Here is a 19,067-nt window from a genome sequence, read left to right as displayed (position 1 = left end):
GCGTCTGCATTGGGACAGGAAACTCCCAGCTGATGGGAACAAACTTTCTGGCTGAGTGCAGAGGCCAGGACAAAGCTGAGTGGTTTCCCTGGTGTCCCCCAGCCCTTGCTGGCCCCAGGGGCTGATGGCATTTGTGCTCCCTCAGGTTCATGTCCCCACAGCAACAGCATGGGGGTGCTCCCCCTGCTCTGTGCAATGCAAACAGGGGCTGCTTAGCCAGTGCTGCCGTGTCTGTGCCTGCAAGGATGGGGCACCTGTGTGAGCTCGGGGAGAGGCCAGGGCTGCAGAGGGGGGATGCTGTAGGCAGCTCCATGAGGACACTCTGGAACGCTGCCCTGGGCTGTGCAGCGCACTGGGGATGGGTCAGCCCCTGCTCTGCTGCTCCTTCCCATCTGCCCCAGGGCCCTTGCAGAGCCCCAGCCATGCTGTTTGCCCCCAGCCTGCCCATGGCCAGCCTGGGGCTGCTCACAGAGCTTTTCTGTGCTGATCATTGGCCTGGGCATGTTCTTGAGAGAGCCTGGGCAAGGAGCCTGGAGCCCCCAGGCCCTGGACTGAGGCGTCAGCGCTGCCCCAGCAGTGCCCATGGCCTGTCCCTGCTGCAGCCCCAGCACTGCCACCCCCAGGGCTGTGCCCGGCCCTGAGAGCACTCAGGCCCTACAGCAACACCAGGGCCACCAGGGCAGCGGGGCAGGGCCACGGCAGCAGCTGGCAACACCAAGTGCTGCTGCTGCTGCTGGGCACAGCTGCTGGGCCAGCACTGATCTCGCCCCAGCTCTGCACACAGACATTGTTGCTGCAGCTCCAGAGAAGGCAACACAAGGGCATCTCTGCAGAAAACTTTGTAGGAGATCTTTTAGTTCCTTTAAAGCCATCGACAGCAAAGCCCCTCAATGACACAGTCTGGGGACACAGTGAAATTTGAAGAAACAAAGTGAGAAATGGCAGAAACAGTGGCCTTGGTTTAGGGAGAATATTAAAAAATGAAAACAGAGTAAAAACTAACCAATCCAACAAGAAGTATCAAAAATTACTTTTATGACAAGAAATATGCAGAAATGAGCAACCAATTTAATGTTTCCTAAATTGTCCACTCATCATTCTCCACACTGCAGCCTTGAGCTCCTGGTTCCTCAGGCTGTAGATGAGGGGGTTCAGGGCTGGAGGCACCACCGAGTACAGAACTGACAGGGCCAGATCCAGGGATGGGGAAGAGATGGAGGGGGGCTTCAGGTAGGCAAAAAGGCAGTGGTGACAAACAGGGAGACCACAGCCAGGTGAGGGAGGCAGGTGGAAAAAGCTTTGTGCCGTCCCTGCTCAGAGGGGATCCTCAGCACAGCCCTGAAGATCTGCACATAAGAGAAAACAATGAACACAAAACAGCCACATGATAAACTGACACTAACAGCAAGTAGCCCAAGTTCCCTGAGGTAAGATAGTGAGCAGGAGAGCTTGAGGATCTGGGGAACTTCACAGAAGAACTGGTCCAGGGCATTGCCATGGCACAGGGGCAGGGAAAATGTATTGGCTGTGTGCAGCAGAGCATTGAGAAAGCCACAGGCCCAGGCAGCTGCTGCCATGTGGGCACAAGCTCTGCTGCCCAGGAGGGTCCCGTAGTGCAGGGGTTTGCAGATGGACACATAGCAGTCGTAGCACATGATTGTCAGGAGGAAATACCCTGCTGAGATGAAGACCATTATGAAAAAGACCTGAGCAGCACATCCTTCATAGGAGATGTCCCTAGTGTCCCAGAGGGAATTGTGCATGGCTTTGGGGACAGTGGTGCAGATGGAGCCCAGGTCGCTGAGGGCCAGGTTGAGCAGGAAGAAGAACATGGGCGTGTGCAGGTGGTGGCCGCAGGCTATGGCGCTGATGATGAGGCCGTTGCCCAGGAGGGCAGCCAGGGAGATGCCTAGCAAGAGGCAGAAGTGCAGGAGCTGCAGCTGCCACGTGTCTGCCAATGCCAGCAGGAGGAAGTGCCTGATGGAGCTGCTGTTGGACATTTGCTGTGGCTGCACATTTCAACCTACAGAATGGGGAAAACACAGGGCAATGGAGGAAAGATTTCTCACATAAAAATCAAAGCAGTTTCTCACAAACACTTTCCTGCCACTAAACACCTCCCTGTTGTCTGTGTCTAGGGGACCTTCCTTCAACTCTGTTGCTGGAGCCCTGATTGTTGCTGGCCAATACTGTGTGAGGAGCTGGACCTTGGCCTGCAGGACACCTGAGAGTCAGCCCTAACCCTCCAGTCAGTGCAGGGGAACAGTGAGGGCAGGGGCAAGTCCTTGTGTGTGAACTTGGACAAGGAATGTTCTCCTGGAGCAGAGGAGCTGCCTGTGTGAAGGGATGGGGATTGCAGGAGGCAGAAAAAGGGGTTTAGCTGCACCTGGGGAGAACAGAGAGTCCAGGGAGGCAGGAGGATTGTCTGAGGCTTAGTACAGACTGAGGGGAGCTGCTCTGTCCCTCTCTACTGTTCCAGCTGCCCTGGACTTGCACCTTTCTGAGATCCACTCCCGTGTTACCCTGGACAGCCAGGAGACACAGCTGAGAGCAGAGGGATCCCTGGCACACAAAGTGGCTCCTGCCTTTCCCAGAGTCAGGAGAGTGGGCTCATTGCCAGCCTCCCAGGCTGCCCTTCCCAGAGCTCCCTGGGCACTGGGAGCTGGGACACCCCATTGCTGTGCTCAGCCTGCACAGGAGGAGCCCAAGGGCTGGGCCTGGCCCTGCAGCTGGAACTGCCATTGCAGAGAGCCCCTCAGCAATGCCAGCAGCACCTGGGCAAGGCAAGGAGAAAGAGAGAGCCGGGCCTGAGGAAAAGCCATTCCCTGGCTAGCCCTGCCCAGCCCCTGCCAGGCAGCAGCAGGGCAGGACAGTGGCCCTCAGGCCCTGGTCAGTAGGGAATGGGCAAATGGCCACAGAGATGCCCTTCATCTCTGGGGCTGCTCTGCCCGCCCAGGAGGGACTGAGGGCCCTGAGCCCCCGGGCTGAGGGCTGTGCTGGCTGCGAGGGGACACAAGAGCTGTGCTGCTCAGGGCAGTGTCTGCCCTGCAGGGCAGGCCTGGCAGGTGCCACATCTGCCCTGCAGCAGGGCTTCCCGCAGCACTGCCGCCGTCCCTCCCTTTCCCACAGCTCTGCTGCTGGAGCTGTCCCAGCCCCAGCTGCTCCTGTGGCCCCAGGCTCCTTCTCTGCCAGAGCTGCCAGAGCCCAGCCCAGCCCCTGGGCCAGCTCTGCCCTGCAGCTGCTCGGCCCTGCAGGGATTAAAGAACAGCTCCCCCAGCCTGGGCACCACGGAAAGGTGATGCTGCATGGATCTGGAGGCTGGGCAGGTGCAGACACTTGCTGAGGTTCCCAGGAATCCTCACTGTGATGGTTTAGGAGTCTCAGCCCCTGCTGTGCACTGCACAGCTGAGTTTCTATTGCCCCCAAACTGAGCCAGGCAAAAATGGGAGCACAGATTCTGGAAAGCAGAGACCCAAGCAGGAAACTCCTGCCCTAAATGAGTTCATGAAAAGTCCCCTCAGAAATGAGCTGGGCATGAGCTGCATCTCAGAGCAGCCCTGGCTGCAGCCCCAGCTTCACCCCCTGCAGCCGTCCCTGGCAGCAGGAGCCGTCCTGCCCTGTCCCTCTGACGGTGCCCCCGGCAGCCCCACTCTGCAACACATCCTCCTCCTCCTCCTCCTCTGCCACAGAAAACTCACCACGTAGAGGATTGTGGAGATGTTTCCCCAAGTGAAGTCTCAGCTCAATGTCTTCCTAATCTTGATTGCCTTCAGCCTGTCTCTGTCTGGCTCCTGTCCCCTCAGTGCCTGCAGGCAGAGCCCTCAGCCCTGCTGGACTGGGAGAGGAGCTGGCCCTGGGAAGAGCTGCTCCTTTAAAGCTCAGCAGCACAGACACAGCACAAGGACTTCAATGAGCCTCTAGGGGATTTGGTGTTGTTTACATCAGACTCAGTGCCTAAGAGGGTGTTCATAAAACTTCTCAAGAACTCAAAATTAAATTGAAACTCTGAAGTTTCTTGAAGTTTTAATGGGTCTCACTGAGAGACCCGACTGAGAAAGTGTCCCCAGGTTCCAGTCAGAGCAGAACGCTGGAGGCAGTAATGACAGCTGGGGACAAACAAGGCAAAGGTGTCTCTGGTGCTGAGAAAACCTGGATGTGTTTCAGGAATGCCAATGGCCAACGCCTGAGCCCCAGCCCCTGGCCAGGCAGATGCTGTCCCTCCCTCCTTGCTCAGGGCTCTTCCCAGGATGGGCACTGGCATGTGGGGCTGTGCAATGGCAAGGGCAGGAGCATGGGGTGGGCCCTGCCAGGCTGCTGAGCAGGGACAAGGAGGCAATGAGGCCCCAGGCCTGCAAGGGTCACTTGTCTCCTGCTCCTGCCTCAGGCCCGGGGCCAGCAGCCATGGCCAAAGTGCTGCCCAAGTTGGCTCTGCCAGGGCTGTCTTGCAGCTGCTGCACATGCCTGTGCCCTGTGCAGCCCAGGCTGTCCCACGGTGTCCCTGCCCTGCGCCTCTGTCCCTGCAGGCTCTGGGAACAGGTGCCCCTCTACATTTTGGCCACATACCTTGGCAGATTGAAATGTTGTCCATATGGATGGCTACAGAACACCAAAACATAAATTCTCATCCTTTTTTTCTGAATATATAGGATCATAAGTCCGTATACTATGCTTTGGTGGTTTTCTTTATAATGAAACTGACCTTTCTGAATAGAAGACTGCCCTTCTTTGTGTGTAATATCTAATACAAAGGTAAAAATAATTAGGAATCATTTTAGGCATTGGAATTCTTGACCATAGCACTCCAGGAAGGGAAATTTAGAATACATGTGTTTTTCAATACAACTATTGTTCTGGAAGCTTGAAACATAACTGAAGAGGACAACTGGGAAGTGACTTTGTCCTGCAGTCTTATGGTGCTTCTTTTTTAAGAAATTCATGCGTGAAATTATAACTAACCTGATGTAATTTTTATTTTTAGAGGAAAAAAGGGATCATTAAGGGTAACTAAGGCGTATCCATAAGACATTCCATAAATCTTTAGATTACTGAGCCCCAAAGGATAAGTTATCATGGTATACCATGATAAAGGTGAGACAGAGTAAAGATCCATTCTGAATTAGGTGAAGTGTCTAAGAAAGGTGAAAAGTCTGTGAGGCCAAAGCTGAAGGAAAAACTCGCATGCCGAGACAGCAAGGAGACAGAGAAAGAAAAACAGAAAAGACCACAAGGTCGATTTGCCCCCGACTTAGAAATTCCTTTGATAAAGAAGAACTGGTGCTAAATGTCACGCGGAATGAATATGTATGAACCTATTGTGAAACTGTATGCATATGCATTTGGAAGGGGGATAAAAGAAGACCCGAGGTCTTCAGAGGTACGCATGCCTTTTTGGGGGACTTGCGTCCGGCGCGCATCGTAATAAAAGCATAGCGGGCTTTACAATTTTTACAAAGTTGTGACGTTTCTTCTTGTCTCTGCAAAACATTATGGCGAGCCAGCCGGGAGTTCTCTGTCCCTGCAGGGGCAGGGGGGATAGACGGACCTCCAAGGCGCGCCCTAGGATTTTTTTCCTGGTGGGGCTCCACTCGTCTCAACTTGCCACCTGCAAGGACAGACAAGGACCTGCTGGCCTGCGGAGGAAGATACGGTATGTACTGAGGGGCCCCTGGGGGAGGGAAAGGAGAGCAAGGGAGTAAACCACCCAGAGACGTCTGGGTTCAGCTGATGGAGCAGCTGTATTTGAGACGGGGTTCATCGTTCTGATAGAGTGGAACCGCCAGCAGCTCTGGGGTGAGCTGGGTGAACCTGTGTATGTGTGTGTTGGGGGTTCATCGTTCTGATAGAGCAGAACTGCTGAGCCCGTGTGTGTTTTGTTTGTGTGTGTGTGTGATGTCCGGGCACTGTGTCGCTGTATGGTCAATGCATTGTGTGGTCAGTGCACTGTGTTTCTAATCGTGCAAGTGTATAAGTGTATGGTATATAAAAGAGAGTAGATCTACAGGGCCCTACAGTGCGGGGGGGGGGGGGGGTCAGTACTACCCGTGTTTGAAGCAGCCGAGTGAGGCCTGAGGCGCCGGCTGCAGCAGGTTGTGGGGGCAGGGAGAGAAGTGCCCCCGCAGAGAAGCGAGTGGAGGAACGACAGTGATTGTGTTTAAATGTAGTGATTTGTGTAGATTTGGTACATTCTAACCGTGAGTATGAGCTCAGAGAGTTCCTTTGCCTTGGATGTTTGGACTTGATCTCTAGACTGTGTGCTGTTATTCTGATTGTGTCCAGGAAAATTGATGTGAGTAAATGCCGAATTATGGTATGCTGTGTTGTGTTGAGAAAAGTGAGCACTTTGAGAAATATGCCCTTTCCCAGTGATTTTGTGTGGTGATTTTCTTCCACTGCATTGTGGTAATTTGATTCTCAGATTGTATAGTAGTGTTTGTGGAGATTTTAAGATTTTGTTTGCAACAAGAGTAGCATTTTACATAGGAGAACTATAGTACGGTGATTTATGCTTAACTACGATAAAGCGAGTTAAAGGAATTCCAAGAATTCTCCCCCTCACAGCAATTCAAGCCTTGGCTCTAGTGAATTTTAGATAAAGGGGAGGTGGGGGTGTGTGTGTCTGTGGGCATATCAGAGTTTTGGCTGTGACTAGCACAGCCTTTTTGCAAAGCAGTAAAACAAGTGTAAGTAGGCACAGCGCTTAATTAGATTGTGCAAGAAGAGAACTAGAAAAGACTGATATTTTGTAAAACAGAGTTTATATAGAAGAGATGAATGAGATGAATTAGTTAATGAGACATGAGATTTATGAGACTTCAGCTGGTACTGCAGTAAGTCTGGACTGGAAGCAATCTGCTGTAGGGATTTAAAGTTCTCTGTAACAAACAGAATAGCCTGCCTTTGCGGGCAATTTCGGGGAGCCTTTGGTGCATCGAGAGGCTGGCACGCTGCATGAGGTGACAGTGGCTGTCCCCTGGGCACAGGGACAGCTCTGGCTGCCCTGTCTCCCCAGGGAACACGGGAATGACCTGTGGGCAAAAGCTGGATGTGCAAGTATTATTGCAGCGCAGTGTTTGTGAGAAACGCAGGTATTGCTGTTATAATAAGCGTCAGGGCACAAGCCCCGAGTGCAAATTAGAGGTTTCTGATCAGAACCTAAGGTCTTAGAGCTTGTGTGTGTAGGAATCACATCTGATATCTGCCACCTGGAGCTGTGTGTGTGTGGGAGGAAAACTGAGAAACTACTGTGAAGGTCTGTGAAAAGAGGTTTGAGTGGAAGTGAGATAGGGCAGGGAGAAAGAGATAATGAGAACTGACCAGAGCAAAGAGGTTCCTAAATTAGCCCCTTTTGGGAGGGGCTCACTGGGAGAAGGCTGCCAGTAGGAGCAGCTCAGAAAATAAAAAGATTTATAATACTTCATTGCTGTTAGTACTGTTTTAAAATAGGAGGATAAATGGGATAGAGTTTTTGTATGCTGAAATGTCTTTTTGTTTTAAGAAATCACCCAGAATGGCAAAGAGACTGTAAGATCAGACCGCCCTCTGGTCTTGGCCCTTGAAAAAGGAAAACAAGGCAAAGAGAAAGCAAATCAAACATGTTGTTCAGCATGCAGCATAAGACAGCAACGTATGAAATCAGGCAAGGATTATCATGCTGAAATGCAAAGCAATCACAGTTCACAAAATGAGTATATATGATTTGCTAAAGGCTCCTCCCAAAGTAAGGGAGGAAGGGTAAAGATGACCTCCCCAAAAGGGAAGAATTTTTGTCGACACAAGGGTCATATATTCAGTTTTAATAAAGCTTTAGTACCTGTGGAGAATGTTTATGTTGTAGTGTGGGGAATGAACAACAACTGGCTAGTCTGAGAAGGCATACTTGTGCAAACCTTTAAAGTAACATGTGTACTATGTGTACCTAAAAGCTTTTGTACAATTCGCTCAATTTGCTAAACATTCTCAAATGAGAAAGGTTACTCTGGAGGCAAATGATATAAAGAGGTTAGGCTTAACATTAACAGACACTGAAATTAAAGACATTAGTAAGGAGATATTAGAATAAGTAAATAAGTGTTTTCAAGGGTATGGGCCTCTGCTGTACCAGGGAGAGTGAAAGATGCTGCCCCATGAGCATCAAGCTTAAGGAAAGAACACAACTAGTGAGAACTGAGTAGTACCCTCACAAGGAAGATAAGGAAGGAATCAGCCCAATAACTGATAGAACTGGATTAAGGGCTGTTAATAAGATGACACAGAATTTATACCCTGTGGTAGCAAATCCATATACTTTACTAACTTGTTTAACACCTGAGCTAACCTGGTTCACTGTTTTAGGCCTAAAAGATGCCTTCTTTTGCCTCCCTATCCACGAAGCCAGCCAGAAAATTTTTGCATTCAAACACAGCTCAAATACTCCGTGTGCCTGAAGGCTTCAAGATTCCCCACTCCGATTGGAGAACAGCTTGCAAAGACCCAGAGTCCCAGGAAGCTCACAAGAGGAAAGGAGGCTGTTGCAGTACGTGGACGATCTTCTAGTAGCCACTCGGATGAGGGAAGCAGGAGAAGCCTGGACGGTAAGCCTTTTGAATTTCCTAGGACTCCAAGGACGCAGAGTCTCAAAGAAAAAGGCACAGGTAGTGAAACAGAAGGTAATCTACCTGGGGTAAGAAGTGAGTGCTGAGCAGCAGACTTTAAGGCAGGGAAGCCATATGCCAAACCCTGAAACCCCAGACAACGAAGGAACTCTGAACCTTCTTAGGCATGGTAGGGTAGTGCCAGCTGTGGGTTTATAATTATGGACTGTTCGCCAGACCCCTCTATGCTCTTATTGCCAATGGAAACTGAGATCTCCAGTGGACAAAAGACGGCACGCGGGCCTTTCGCCAGCTAGAGAGTGCCCTCATGTCAGCTCCAGCTTTTAAACTTCCAGATGTAAGTAAAGCATTCTTTCTATTTTTCCACGCAAGGAATTGCCCAGGGAATATTGGCTCAGGACTTGGGCCCATACTGAAGGGCAGTTGCTTACTTCTCTAAGCAACTAGATGCAACAGCCAAAGGATGGCCAGGTTGCCTCAGAGCTGTAGCAGCAGTTGTGCTGAATATTCAAGAGGCATGCAAGTTTACCCTGGGACAAAAATGACTGTGCTAGTGTCCCACACAGTGTCCGCAGTACTGGAAGTAAAGGGTGGCCACTGGCTCTCACCGCAGAGGTTTCTGAAATGCCAGGCCATCATGGTAGAGCAAGACGATGTAGAGATAGTGGTGACTAATATTGTCAACCCAGCTTCTTTTCTCAGTGGAATCAAGGAGAAGCAGTACACCATAGTTGCCTGGAGACCATTGAAGCTACCTACTCCAGCCGCCCAGACTTAAGGGACACTCCTCCAGATGATGCAGAGACCTGATTCACTGACAGGAAAGCGACATTGCAAAGTTCACAGTGACTACCTGAAGAGAGGTAATAGAGTCTGGACACTTACCAACAGGTACCTCTGCGCAGAAGGCTGAGATAATTGCCCTGACTCGTGCCCTGGAAAGGGCAAGAGGGAGGAGAATAACCATCTACACAGACTCAAGGTATGCACATGGAGCCATCTGGAAGGAGAGGGGACTGCTGACCTCACAGGGAAAGAAGAGACAATCCAGCTGCTGGAAGCAGTTCAGCTACCTGAAAAAGCATATTAAGGCACATCAGAGAGTGAGCTGAAAATTGGAGGAAAGAAATGAGCTGGCGGATGGAGAGGCAAAGAAAGCAGCAAAGGGTGAGGTACAGATTTTCCTCGAAGGTAAGCCATAATACAATAATACTAATCAAAAGAAACGTACAACTGCAAGGGGTGGGATACCATTGAAAGAGAGCTAGTAATCCCTTCCCATTTTCGTGGTTACTACTGAAGGAAGGGCACTAGAAAACACACTAGGGCCTAACTACTTAAAAGCCTTTTATAGAGTGTGGCTCCTTTGTCAAAATGACCAAGGCTGCCAGTGATACAGAGTGCATTGAAATGAAGTGTTGACTTTGAAGTAGTAATTTCCACAGGCTTTCTAGAACACACATCTGATTGAAACAATCGTTGTATCGTTGTCAGGAATTTATATGCCAGTATCACTCAGGTGAGCCGACAGTGTGATCCTTGCCTCCAGACTAACCCCAAAATAGCCCCCGGCCGAAACTCGGTCAGACTGGGAGAGGCCATGGGCCTGTACAGCAGTGGCAAATCAACTTTTCAGAACTCCCAAGGAAAGGGGGGTATCAGTACTTACTGGTATTGATAGATACATTTTCAGGGTGGCCAGAAACATTCCCCACCAGAACTGTCAAAGCTCAAGAGGTGACCAGAATATTTTTACAAGAAATAATACCACGCTTCAGAGTTCCAGCCACGATATCCTCAGATAAAGAATCACATTTCATTTCCAAAATAGTGCAACAGATTAGTAGCCATCTGGGCATAGATTAGGAACTTCACACCCCATACCACCCCCAATCAAGCGGCCAGGTGGAGAGAATGAATAAGACTGGGGCAAGAAGTTAATCTACCCTAGCCCAAGCTCTTCCACTAGCACTATTGCAAATTCAAACTAAACCTTGAGCTAAAGGAATGCTGAGTCCTTTTGGAATGCCTTTTAGAAGACCATATAGAATACAAAGGGAATGTCCAGAATGTTCACCTACATGGTGGCATTAAGCAAACAGCTCAGAGTACATGTGGCTGGAACTCGGAGCAGGGAGTTAGATAGCCTGGGGATGATGTAGAGGTTAAGTCTCTTACAGAAAAGACTTCGGAACCACACAGTAGGAGAGACCACTGCAAGTACTTCTCACCACCTTCACTGCACTCAAAATCAACGAGCAGGACGCCTGGATTCATCACTCTCGGTTGAAGAAAGCCCAGAAACCCCTTAAGGAGTGACGCCAGGAGACAATGAACTGAGATTAAAACTTACTCGGGCAAAATGAGTACATTGCGGTCGGGAGTAGCTCATATTTTAGTTTGTAGAATTGTTTTGTGTGTAATCATAACTGAAGTTTTAGAACTTGAGAGTACCTCTATTCAAAGTAATGCTGAATGGCCTTGGTCCCTGGCATTTAATCAGTATACTGGATCCATAGGAAAACCTTCTGAGATAAAAGATTTAAACGTATCTACTGTAGTAATCCACAAGAATCAGGTATATGAGGAGCAAGAATGGCAGGAACAGGAACTGTGGACACTTCAAGGAATCTGAGGAGAAGAAATCAAAGTAGGGTGCCAGGTCATCAAAAGGACGGCTTATGAGAGACCAGATGTAATTAGTGTCTGAACCTCCCTTGGTGTATATGAACACCAGGAAGTCTGTGATAACCTAAGTGAATCAGACTGTTGGTGTAATTTCACCTTGATACAGCCTGTAGAAGTGACCGGCCTTTGAGCTCGAGTTGCTATCAGACTTTCATTTGAATTCAAAGTGGACACTGCACTTTTTACCACAGCAGGGCCTTATACACCCCCTACTAGTTCAGACTCTACCCAATAGTAAAGGATGTGACTGAAGAACAGCTATTATTCAATCCAGAATGGTCTCTCAAATGTGTGGAGTTGATAATGCAAATTAACATCTCAAAAATCCAACCAGCCTGCTCCTCCTTCCAAAAAACTTCCTTCGAGGGCTGGACAACATGGTTACAAAAACAGGCATATCTCAGGAGCAGAACAAGAAAGTAAGGAGCCAGCCTTCCTGGTGCCTAAAACCAGGAACACCAAGAAATCAGTTTCCTTACATCATTTTCCAAGCTGATTGGCTGAAAACCCAGGCAATGGCTGGTAAAGGGTGCTGAACTGCAGGTGGTAAATTAACCCAAGCAAGGAAGGTGATTTTCTTTACTTATAGCTATCCCTTTCCTATTGAGATTTGGATCAGTGATTGTCCCAGTCTGAGGCAGTTGGATTCTGCTTAAAAGAGGTACAGAGACCACCCCCCCCGTCAGAGCTCAGCAGCAGGCTGTAGGATTTTGAGCATCACTTTTGTGCTGAGTGTTTCAAGTAGCAGAAACCTGATCCCAGTTTGTTCTGAGGCACTGCAATGAATTTAGGCTCTTCTTTCAGATTTCCCCTTCATTATTTACTTGAGGTTTGGACCTGCCCTGAACACAGTCCACAGCTTGATCTCAGCAAGGGGCAAGGTGGGTGAAGTTTTGTAGACCAGGAGAGACATTCCTGCTTGCCACACATCTGGGAAATCAGGTGCTTTGGAGGAGGAAGGAGAGGTTAGATTCCCTGAGGTCTCTACATTTCAGAACAAACATCTGCCTCAAATATGACCTAAACCTCTGTCAGATACACTTGTGAAGTGTGTATGAATTTGCAGTGTGAGCCCAGCACATCCCTCTGGCAGGGAGGGATGGTCATGGACAGAAAGCAGTTCCTGTTCCCCATAACAAACATCTAACTGGCATATTAGGGACAAAATTAGGAGTTTTAAATGGAATTGATTCAGAAATACTGGTGAATAAACTGGCCACTGCAGCAGGTAGCCTAACAAAATTGAAGCAGCCTTTATAGTAATCTCTATTGGCATTAGGAACTAGCCAGTGACAGATTTCAAAAGTACTGCCAAAGTAAGGAAGTATGAAAAGGCCGGGGACCAAGACCACAAGTTGATAGTAGAAACACTTAGTATAGTACAAGATAATGTGTCTTTAGCTTTCAGTTGTATACAAGCACAGTTATGGATACAAGCAACAGCAGCTCTGATCATATGGGAAAGGGGTGAAGGTAATTTTCCAGCTAAAATTCAAGAAATTGTGTGGGATAATGCAATTGATATTGAAAGGAAGTTTCAATCCTGGCAGACTATGGTGAATTTCACCTATGATCCTGCTTCTAATGTGGCCACTGCCTTTGTGCTTACCATACGTAATGCCACTGTTTATGTTATCCATCCCATCATTGCCCTAGGATTAAACCATGAAAGAACAATACTCTATCCTTCAGAACATAGAGTGTGGGCACGAAAGATGAATGGAAAGGGGCAGACAGTAAACTTAGAATCCTGCATTACTAGAGAAACAATGAGATTCATTTGTGAAAGCAATACTATTAATGCCCAAGATGTGTGTCTAGACACTGAACAGAGTATTTGCCACTTTGAAATTCATCCAGTCACTGACCAGAAAACTGTGCTCGTATATACTGGAAAAGGGTGTATGCCTGAGAACTGCCTGTGCTGCTGTAAAAATTGATAGCAATGATGTTATTTTGTCTAGTAGAAATCATTCTAATTTCTGTATTTGTAATTTTGTTAGGATTATTGGGTGTGATTTTTGTACTCAGACCAAGTGACATCCCACCAGCTGGTTAAAACCAATTATACAATGTATCACAGATTATCACCTACCCCTATTGAGATGGACCTTACATTGGTAAAACAATTAATTAAGCACCAAGACCTACAGCAAATCTTGAAAGAAATCCAAGAAAGTGGAAAGAAAACCTTAATTACTGTCCAACATGATACAAAAGAAAAAACTAGAATTCTGCAAAGAATAGAACAAAATGCAGATTATCACTGGTGGGATGTGATCTTTGGGTGGTCACCAACTGCAAATGGAATCTTTAATAAGTTGTGCCACCCCATTGTAGTTTTGCTAATATTAGTTGGGATAAGCTTAGGATTATCTATTATATTGTTAATTTGGAACTGGAGAATGCTACAACGAATAGCTGTACTAACATCTTTGTCAAACGTACATGGTGAAGCACTAAAAGACACTTATTGTCGTGAGGGTTTTCATTAAGTAAAAGAATTTACTTATTTTCTAGGAAAGGGGGGAATGAGACAGAGTAAAGATCCATTGTGAATTAGGTGAAGTGTCTAAGAAAGGTGAAAAGTCTGTGAGGCCAAAGCTGAAGGAAAAGCTCGCATGCCAAGACAGCAAGGAGACAGAGAAAGAAAAACAGAAAAGACCACGAGGTCAATTTGCCCCGGCCTAGAAATTCCTTTGATAAAGAAGAACTGGTGCTAAATGTCATGCGGAATGAATATGTATGAACTTATTGTGAAACTGTATGAATATGCATTTGGAAGGGGGATAAAAGGAGACCTAAAGTCTTCAGGGGTACGCTTGCCTTTTTGGGGAGGCTTGCATCCGGAGCGCGTCATAATAAAAGCATACCGGGCTTTACAACTTTTATGAAGTTGTGAGGTTTCTTCTTTTCTCCGCAAAACACTGCACAGCATAATTCCAGCAATATGCTGGCACTGAAAGTTCACATTTGGCAATTTCCTGGTGGTGGCACATTCCCCACCCAGATCTCATGTGCGCTTGCACTGCCAGTGCCCACATCTGGCAATTTCCCTCTTCTGGCACCACCCATGTCCAGCAATTTGCTGGCAAAGAAAGCTAAAACCTGGCAATTTCCCCTTGCCAGCACCGCCCAATCTGGAGTTTGCTGGCAGCAGGATCCCAAGAAAGAAGGAAGGAAAGAAGGAAATAAAAGAGGAAGGCATCCAGATCCAGTCCTTCCTGGAGCCTGAAATGGGCTGTTTGCTGGCACTGCCAGTGCCCAGATCTGGAAATTTCCCTATTTTGGCACAGCCCAAGTGCAGCAATTTACTGGCACAGAAATCCAAAACCTGTGGCAGCTTCCTGCTACTGGGTCTGGCACCACCCACATCTTGTGTTTCATGTAACCAGAACCCAGATTTGGAAATTTCCCAGTGCCAGCAGAGCCCAAATCTGGCAGATTTCTGTCGCTGGCAATGACACCACCCACATCTGCTGGCAGCACCAGTGCCCAGATCTGAAAACTTCCTGGTGCTGGCACAGCCCAAGTCCAGTGATTTGCTGGCACAGAAAGCCAAAATTTGGAAATCTGCAGGTTCTGACACCAGCACCATCCAGATCTGGTGTTTTCTGGGATCGCCAGTACCTAGATTTGGAAATTTCCCAATTCCTTCACAGCCCAGGTCTAGCAATGTGGTTTTAGCTAGCTTAGGAAGAGAAGTTCTTTGGACTGTGACTTTCCTTTTTCTTGGAACTGTTTAAACCTGCTCTGGACTGAAAACCCAGACAAACACTGGCAGCTCACACCTGTGGCCCCCCGAGCTCTGGGACGCTGCATTCCAGCACCAGAGGGACTTAGAAGAGACCGAGTGAGCCAACTACAACCCACAAAAAGGACTTTCTGAATTTGCCATCTCTTCAGCACTGTCCAAGGTTTTATTTAATGTTGTTCATTTTTCATGCTTGCGAATATTTACTTGTTAAATAAACTGGGCTTTTTTTCACTTTTCTCCAGGAAAGTCTTTTCCTGAACTAGTAGGGGGAGGGACTGCTTGAACTTCTTTCTAGATGGACCCCTTTTGGAGATTTCCTCCCAAAATTTGCCCTAAACCAGCACAAACAGTCATCATGAAAATTTCACCAGTGACATAATTTCCTGGTGGCAAATCTTGTGACAGAAGCTTGACCTTGTTCTCCATGAGAGATTCTTGGGAAGAGCAGACAGGAGAAAATTCCTGGAAAACTGAAACAGCATTCCAGAAGGGAAATGAAAATGAAGGAAACAATCCAAGATGTTTTCCTCTGTTAATTTCTATGCTCCCCTTTTCCATGTTGCACTACCTCTCCATCCAGTAATTCCAGATGCACCTCACCTCTAAGATTGGTGACTTAGGGATTTTTAGACACTTTAAAATACCATGAGCCACACACAGTTTTCTTTCTCCTGTTTTTACTGGAAAGCAACACTGGAGATGTAAGTGTGGTGCTTGGGTCAGGTAGGAATCCTACCCCAAGGGAAGGTGGCCCAACAGTGTTTGACCCTCAGCAAGGACAATGCACAGCAGCGAGCCAGGGGATTGCTGTGCCAATGTGCAGGAGTCAGGGCTCTGCATCTGGGCTCAAGGCTGCAAAGTTCCCGTGTTTGGGCAGACGGAGGGGCTGTCCCCGGGGCACGCGGGGCTCGAACGTGGGGCTCGTGGGGCGAGCGGGGAACGGACATGGGGACGAACGGCCACGGTGCTTCAGTTGCAGCGGCAGCAGCAGCGGCAGCAGCAGCGGCGGCAGCAAAAGCAGATATTCTCTAACACTCTTTCTCTTTCTTTCTCTCTCTCTCCCTTTCCCGCGGTCGGGCACCTTTCTCTCGGGGTCCCTTGCCCGGCGTCCCTCTCCTCTCCCCGCCTCCCTCTCCCCTGCCGGGCCGGGCCATGCCCCCGGCCCGCCCCCGGCCCCGGGCGGGGCTGACCCGAGCCCGGCCCCGGCCGTCCCGCCGCGGTCTCGCCTCCGCCCGGCTCTGGCCGTACTGGCGGTGGCGCTGCTGGGCGGGCATCAGTGCCTGGTGCGGGGGCGGCATCGCCGCCCTTCGGCTCCGCCTGGCCCGAGCCCGGCCCCGGACGCGACGCAGGGTCCCGTCCCGACCCCGGCCCGGGCCTCGGCCCCGGCTTCTCCCGGGGCCTGCGGAGGACACACGCGGCGCGGCCGCTCCCGCCGCCTCCGCTGCGGTTTCCCCGGCCCGAGCTCCGCCTCTCGGCAGCGCGGCCGCCGGCCCCGAGCCTCCTGTGCCGCGTTCCGAAGAGCGAACGCCGGGGCATGGCCGGCCCGGGGTGGGTGAGGGGCGCTCGGGGGCCGTTGCTGGCCCCGGGCCGAGCGCTGACCGCCGCGTCCCGCCCGCAGGGAAGACGCAGCAGGGCCTGAAGGAGCAGTACAGGCTGGGTTCGCTGCTGGGGCGCGGCGGCTTCGGCAGCGTATTCGCGGCCACGCGGCTCTCGGACGGCGCCCCGGTGAGCGGCGGACAAGGAGGAGGGGGCGGAGGAGGAGGAGGAGAAGGGCAGAGGATGGGGCTGGGCAGGGCAGGCGGCGAGCTGAGCCCGCTGCTCCCCTTGACTTGCAGGTGGCCATCAAAAGGGTGCCACGGAACCGCGTCCTGCACTGGGGCGAGCTGGTGAGTGAGCGGGGCCAGCAGCCGGGGCTGCCGGCCGGGGATGAGCCGAAGCCCGGCAGGGTGGGAGCTGCCAGGACACCCCGAGGGAGAGCGGGCGTGGGACCAGTGCAGGGCGCAGAGCATCCCGGGCTGGCTGAGGGCTTCCCCAGGCCTGGCACGGCATCAGCCCCACTGACGGCATCGTGCTCCTCCCGCAGCCCGACGGCACCAGCGCACCCCTGGAGATTGTGCTGCTGGCCAAGGTGTCCACTGGCTTCCCCGGTGTGGTCCAGCTGCTGGAGTGGCTTGAGCTCCCCAAGGACATCGTGATGGTGCTGGAGCGGCCAAAGCGGTGTCAGGACCTGCATCGTTTCATTCGGGCACGGCGGTTCCTGCCCGAGGAGGAGGCGTGGGAGCTGTTCCGCCAGGTGCTGGAGGCCGTGCAGCACTGCACCAGCTGTGGGGTGCTGCACCGCGACATCAAACCAGGGAACATCCTGGTTGACCTGGACACCGGGCAGGCCAAACTGATTGACTTTGGCTGTGGCACCTACCTGCAGGACACAGTCTACACTCACTTTGCAGGTGAGCCCACGCAGGGCTCCTGGGCCCAGCATCTCATGACCCAACATCTCCCAGCCCAAGCTGGCTGTGGCAGCAGGGATTCTCTCTTTTGCGGCCCTTCATGGCACTGAGTCTTCAGCTGAGTTTCTTTTGATACTCAGGGCTGAGTGGGTAGCCATCTTCCAGCCCTGCAGGCAGCCTTTGCCCCCCACTCTGCCCAGAACTGGTGCTGGGGCAGCCAGCCAAACCAAAACACCCGTGGGTGGGGGTAGCAGAGAGGGGGGACCGGAACCTGTGCCCAGCCGGTTTGGTGTGCAGGTGAGAAAGGGCTTGGACTGCTCCACTCACCTGGTCTGTTGGGGTTCATAATGTTTTTTGGGGCAATGCAGGCAGGGAGGATGAGAGCATGGTTTTTCCCAGCACTGGGTGGGTTCTTCCTTGTTATGGTCAGGCCTTGCCAGGGCTTCCACTGCCCCCTTGAAACACTAGAGGTTTCTTTTCCAACCCCAAGTCTGTACACAAGTCCCAGGTGCTGATGAGAGGGCAATGCTCACCCTGTGTGCCACTGAGGCAGCCCCCACATGCCCAGGGATGCTGGGGCCAGGCTCTGGGAGCAGCAGCATCCCCCTGATGAACTCCATCTGTATTCCATAGGAACACGGTCATACAGCCCCCCGGAATGGACCCACTTTGGCTGGTACTATGGCAAGCCAGCTACCATCTGGTCCCTGGGCATCCTGCTGCACCAGATGGTCTGCGGGGAGCACCCTTTCAGGAGGGGCCAGAACATCAGCTGGGACCATCAGCTCTCACTGCCACAACAGCTCTCTCAAGATGGATCCTCATCTCTGGGCATGGGGGGAATTCCAGTACTGGGAGACAGCAGTGGGCTCGTGAGCATCCTGCACTGGCAGCTGCTGTGGCACATGTCCTGCTCTCCTCCAAAACAGGGAGTTGATGGGAAAGTTCAGGCCGAGCTTTGAGCACATCCAGCATGGCCTGGGCATTGGAATGGTGGGGCAAAGCCGATAGGAGCCTTCTCCAACTAACTGGTGGTTTCTGGTTTCTCTGCCCAGAGTGCCAAGATCTGATCAGGCGGTGTTTATCCATGCTGGACTTGGAAAGGCCCTCATTAGAAGACCTGTTCTGTCATCCTTGGATGCAGGATATTCATCTGCCCTAGACGAAGGGAGAGAGCCACAGGCACACTTTGATCCAGGGCCCTGGAAAGTTCCAGCTCCACACATGCCTTGGCAATCAGAAGCAAAGGAACCCAGCCCTTTTTGTGCTGCCTGTGTCACTGCACCGGGGTCATGGGATGGGAACACGCAGCCCTTGTGCTGGAGCTGAGCTGCTCTGCCCAGCCCTGGTGGCTTCCATCCAAGCTGGTTTTGCTTGTCCTGGTTCCCTGACAGCTGGGGCCCTGCGCAGAGCCCTGAGAGCCTGATCTGCCCCCAGGGAAGGAGAAGGAGCCCCTGGAGAAGCTGTACCGGGTGGGGATGCTGCTGCTGGAGAGAGTGAGGATGACACCAAGGATGACAAGCTCTTCCTTAGCCTGGCCAGCTGAAGATGATGGAGTTTGATTCTGGCACCTTCTTCAAA

The 19,067-nt window shown here is 50.9% G+C and overlaps 1 protein-coding gene and 1 pseudogene across 1 annotated transcript; one reads left to right on the top strand and one right to left on the bottom strand.

Moving 5' to 3' along the window:
• Nucleotides 1-1,068: 1,068 nt before the first annotated feature.
• Nucleotides 1,069-2,000, bottom strand: LOC131560235 (olfactory receptor 14C36-like; annotated as a pseudogene).
• A 14,179-nt stretch (nt 2,001-16,179) lies between these two features.
• LOC131560360 (serine/threonine-protein kinase pim-1-like) lies at nt 16,180-18,648 on the top strand (the record flags this gene model as incomplete). The annotated part of the gene is made up of 5 exons (XM_058809048.1): nt 16,180-16,761; nt 16,872-16,922; nt 17,120-17,486; nt 18,120-18,294; nt 18,537-18,648. Coding segments are annotated over 5 exons (1,287 nt in total), but the record flags the coding sequence as incomplete, so codon positions are not given.
• Nucleotides 18,649-19,067: the final 419 nt, after the last annotated feature.

Source organism: Ammospiza caudacuta, chromosome 7 (genome assembly GCF_027887145.1).
Source record: "Ammospiza caudacuta isolate bAmmCau1 chromosome 7, bAmmCau1.pri, whole genome shotgun sequence".
Lineage (NCBI taxonomy): Eukaryota > Metazoa > Chordata > Aves > Passeriformes > Passerellidae > Ammospiza > Ammospiza caudacuta.
This window is presented reverse-complemented; position numbering and strand designations above follow the sequence as displayed.